This window comes from Oppia nitens, unplaced genomic scaffold, assembly GCF_028296485.1.
Source record: "Oppia nitens isolate AA-2021 unplaced genomic scaffold, nextdenovo-longstitch-racon4-pilon3 scaffold23_pilon_pilon_pilon, whole genome shotgun sequence".
NCBI lineage: Eukaryota > Metazoa > Arthropoda > Arachnida > Sarcoptiformes > Oppiidae > Oppia > Oppia nitens.
In genome coordinates this window covers 1,000,749-1,005,400 of record NW_026533203.1, presented here as the reverse complement: position 1 = coordinate 1,005,400, position 4,652 = coordinate 1,000,749, and the positions used below count along the sequence as shown (strand labels likewise).

General features: G+C 22.4%; 1 protein-coding gene across 1 annotated transcript; it reads left to right on the top strand.

Annotated features, from left to right (window-relative positions):
• The first annotated feature begins 916 nt into the window (after positions 1 to 916).
• On the top strand, positions 917 to 2,347 carry LOC128953678 (DNA damage-regulated autophagy modulator protein 2-like). The gene is made up of 4 exons (XM_054299192.1): positions 917 to 1,051; positions 1,158 to 1,279; positions 1,385 to 1,674; positions 1,920 to 2,347. The coding sequence occupies exons 1-4, from the start codon at positions 981 to 983 to the stop codon at positions 2,298 to 2,300; spliced, it is 864 nt and encodes a 287-aa protein (XP_054155167.1). The 5' UTR covers positions 917 to 980; the 3' UTR covers positions 2,301 to 2,347.
• The last annotated feature ends 2,305 nt before the right edge of the window (positions 2,348 to 4,652 follow it).

Below are 4,652 nucleotides of genomic sequence, written 5' to 3'. Positions count from 1 at the left end.
GATTAGTTAATAATATTGTCAACTTATAATGCGTGGTATTATATTAAATAAATATAAATCTCTAATATTTTTTTATTTGTTAAATTTGGTAACAAATTAAACCATAAGATTACTTATTTACACAATATTTTCAGTAATCCCACGTATTTTTCATATAAATTTAGAAAATAATTAAACTTTTTATTTTGTGTTAAATATTATTTTGTTTGTTAAGCAGTTAATTAATGAATCAAACACTCCCTCATATATATACTCATAACATACCGTATCTTATAAACTATAAGTTAAAGTTTAAGCTAAAATAGTAGAATATTATACGGTATTGTATTAATAATTCATAAGTTTGCCTATTATTACTACAGTATATAACTGTCCTTCAAGTTGTTTCGTTATTTAAATTATTTTTATTATTTATTGTTCACAACTTCACATTAATTGCACATAAATTCAGGCATTAGATCACTATTTATATGTTATAAATGAATAATTGAAACATAACTTACATTTTTAGAAAAAATATATAAATAAAAAAACTTACAGTTAATACTATTTATAATATTACTTTATAATCTATTTAATAAACTAATACATAAGTAAAAATCACATAAAAAATATTATTAAAAGTTTTTAATATCATTTTAATCAATTATTAAATTATTATTTTTAAAAATTTAATTTGTTTATAATATTATTATGAATTTAATAATTTAAGAGATATGACTGTATTGAAACATTAATAACTATTTATGTTTTCTTAAAACACGATAATTAAATCATTACTTTATTTGTATTTTGTATTAAAAGATTAAGTCATACATTGATTTCGTAAAGTTTTTACTATTTTAGTAAAAGTTGTTTTCAAATTTACTAAAACACAATCATTTAATATCATATAACGAGTGCTCAAAACTAGACGTTTTTTTATTAAAATAATTTATCTAAAAAAGAGTTATTAAATATATATTAAATATTGTCAAATCATGAAATTGAATCGTCTATATCTCTATCCTATAGCTATAGCAGTACTCATACCTCTGCTAATACTAGTGCCGTATGTCATATCATTATTATTATTATTAATTATTAATTAATTATATACTAATGAAATTTAATTTTTGACAAATATTTTCTTTATATATATATATATATATATTTAGATATGGTATTGCTCTATACAATGAACACATTGATGCTTTCTTGCCCTATACCAGTGATACCGGTGCTCTGGCTATTGAATCGGGATTTTTTGCACAGATCACACTCATTATTGCACTATTATGTAATTATTTGATTTTATTAATAATATTATTATTACAATGATAAAAATTGTAATGAAAAAAATGATAATTTTTAAAATTTCTATTTTTTCTAATTACTGAAATAGTTGCTATCTTAGCATACCTACAATATTTACAGGTAAACACTATTTATACGTTAAGCGATACAATGATTCAATTGAAGACATCAATTATGAAGAACCGGCCGAAAATCGTACGATTCAATCGGTGGTCAATTTATATAGCCGTCTATATAGTACTGGCATTAACTTCGGTCATCAGCTTCCGGTCCAATGAATTCGGGATTTTTCATCCGATTGTTTGTATTACACTATTTGTTGCTATACTTGTATTTGTGTCGCTTAAGAGTTGGCTATCATTAAGACTATCACCACAAGTGAGCTTAATATTAATAATTTGTTTAAATTTGTTTCATCAGATTTTATTTAATATTATATTGTTTACTAATAACTATACATATATTAAAAATTATTAAATACTATAGTATTTATGATATTTATAGTCTATAAATTATAGATAAATAAATATATATTATTTGTTTGTATTGTACTGTATATTATACAGTGTATAATACACTTAATTTACTATTAAAATAATAAAATTGTTATCTTTTTTATTCAGATAAACTCCAAACTAGTGGCCAAAATTCGTATAGCAATTGTCGTAATAATGTTAATATCATTTATATTGTCATTGATTTGTGGCATTTGGGCCTTTGCTGTCACTAAAAACAGCAAAGTTAAGCACCGGTTGAATTGGAGTACCAGTGATGACGGGTATATCCCGCACACTATTAGTGCTGTCAGTCAATGGCTATTTGTTATACTGTTGTCGCCGTTTTTTGCGACCTATTTCAAGGAAATGAAGGCAATGACTATACATAACGGAGTTCTCCGGATTACGTTTACAACTAAAGTAAGGACAACCACTACAACTACCAGTGCGACAACAAAAAGTGGTGACAAAAAACATAAAAATAAAACTAATCAAACAAAAATGTAATATTGACTATTCAAAAAATGTACATGATAATTTTTATTATAATTTGTGGACAGTTTATTCAATAAAAATATTTTTATTCAATATTATTAACTAATGTATATTTAAAGTAACAATATTTTGAATAGTAATWSAAGATATTAATTAATAGATAATAAAGAATAWGAATTGATAATAAAAATTTTAATTATTTTATATTCAATTTTATAATTTTAAATAAACAATTTTTTAAAAATAATATTCATCAACTATTTATTATAAAATATATTATTCAATTATAAATCACAGAAATCGGTATATTTATGCGATTACAGACACAATAACTATAGTTTCATAAATTAAATATTTACTATATATTTTATAAGTTATTTAATATTTATAATTATTATACTTATTATTATTATTGATAAGTTATCAGTGATAATTATTTAAAGTGATGAATTATTAAATAGTAAGTATTAATTTTTAAAAGATTATTTGACAAAAATTACAATTAATAAATCTCTATTTTTATACAAATAGGTAATATTATTATTAGTACCGTATTATTATTAATTATTATGTATTATTAACGCTCTTAGACCTGTAAAATATAGCTATTTTTACCCTTAGCTCCCGATTATTATAGCTCGCGATATTGAATTAATACTAAACCAATCAAAATTTAGAAATAATTTAAATTGTTTAACGGTTTCACAGTCATTAATAAATTGTTAACTCATACTAGCAAAACCCATAAGCATAATCTAATGGTAAAATCAGCTTAAGAAGTTGAGGAATAGATCATATTATCATTTAATGGTAAAATCAGCTTAAGAAGTTGAGGAATAGATCATATTATCATTTAATGGTAAAATCAGCTTAAGAAGTTGAGGAATAGATCATATTATCATTTAATGGTAAAATCAGCTTAAGAAGTTGAGGAATAGATCATATTATCATTTAATGGTAAAATCAGCTTAAGAAGTTGAGGAATAGATCATATTATCATTTAATGGTAAAATCAGCTTAAGAAGTTGAGGAATAGATCATATTATCATTTAATGGTAAAATCAGCTTAAGAAGTTGAGGAATAGATCATATTATCATTTAATGGTAAAATCAGCTTAAGAAGTTGAGGAATAGATTATATTATCATTTAATGGTAAAATCAGCTTGTGATCTAAAATTATACATTTGCTATTAGTATTTCCAGCTATTTTTACCATTAGATGATAATTGGATCTAATTATCATCATCTTCAGCTATTTTTACCATTAGATGATAATTGGATCTAATTATCATCATCTTCAGCTATTTTTACCATTAGATGATAATTGGATCTAATTATCACCATCTTCAGCTATTTTTACCATTAGATGATAATTGGATCTAATTATCACCATCTTCAGCTATTTTTACCATTAGATGATAATTGGATCTAATTATCACCATCTTCAGCTATTTTTACCATTAGATGATAATTGGATCTAATTATCACCATCTTCAGCTATTTTTTCCCATTTTATAATTTGTGACTAAGTATAAATGAAAAAATTTAAACATATTTTATAATTGCTTATTAAAGACATACATAAAATAAATCTTTATTAACATATGGATAAATTTTTAAAATCAACTATAGTTTAAATTTTATTCGATCAATTCTGATTGGTTGATTTGCTCTGTGCCGACGGCACACTTTAGGATTCAAAGGTATACATCGATTTGTGCCGATGGCACACGTTTGTTGTTAGCGCGTTAAGCTGTCAAGCAATTGAAAAATAGTATAATATTTAACTAATTACATAGATTGATTTGTATAGACATCAATAGCTAATCTTAAATATAAAACCAATTTTAAATCAAGTTTTTAATTTAAATTTTGTAATCAATCTATATTGTGTTGAGATACTATCCTTAAAATACTACAGCGATTATCACAAAATTGACAAAACCTTAAACAGTTTTATTCATTTTCCTTAAAATTATTTTATTAATTATTAATTATTTATCAAAATCCTTGAACATAATTGCTAATTGCATTACAATTTTGTTAATAATAGGCAAATAATTAATTAAACTTTATACATTTATATATGTCATCCAATTATTAGTTACTGTTAATTTAAATTCAAGTTCATCAAGCATATTTGTCAAATAAATATATTTTGTATATTTATATATATATTTTCATTAGAATATAATCAAGTGTAATAAGTATTTAAAAATTGTATTTTTAAAGAAATTAAAAAATCTTATATAAAAACTTATTTTTTAAGTCTAACTGATTTATTGATTAAATTTGTTTCTTATTTTATTATTATTGTAATTGTTAACAAATAGTTAACTATAATAATTTGTATTATAACAAAA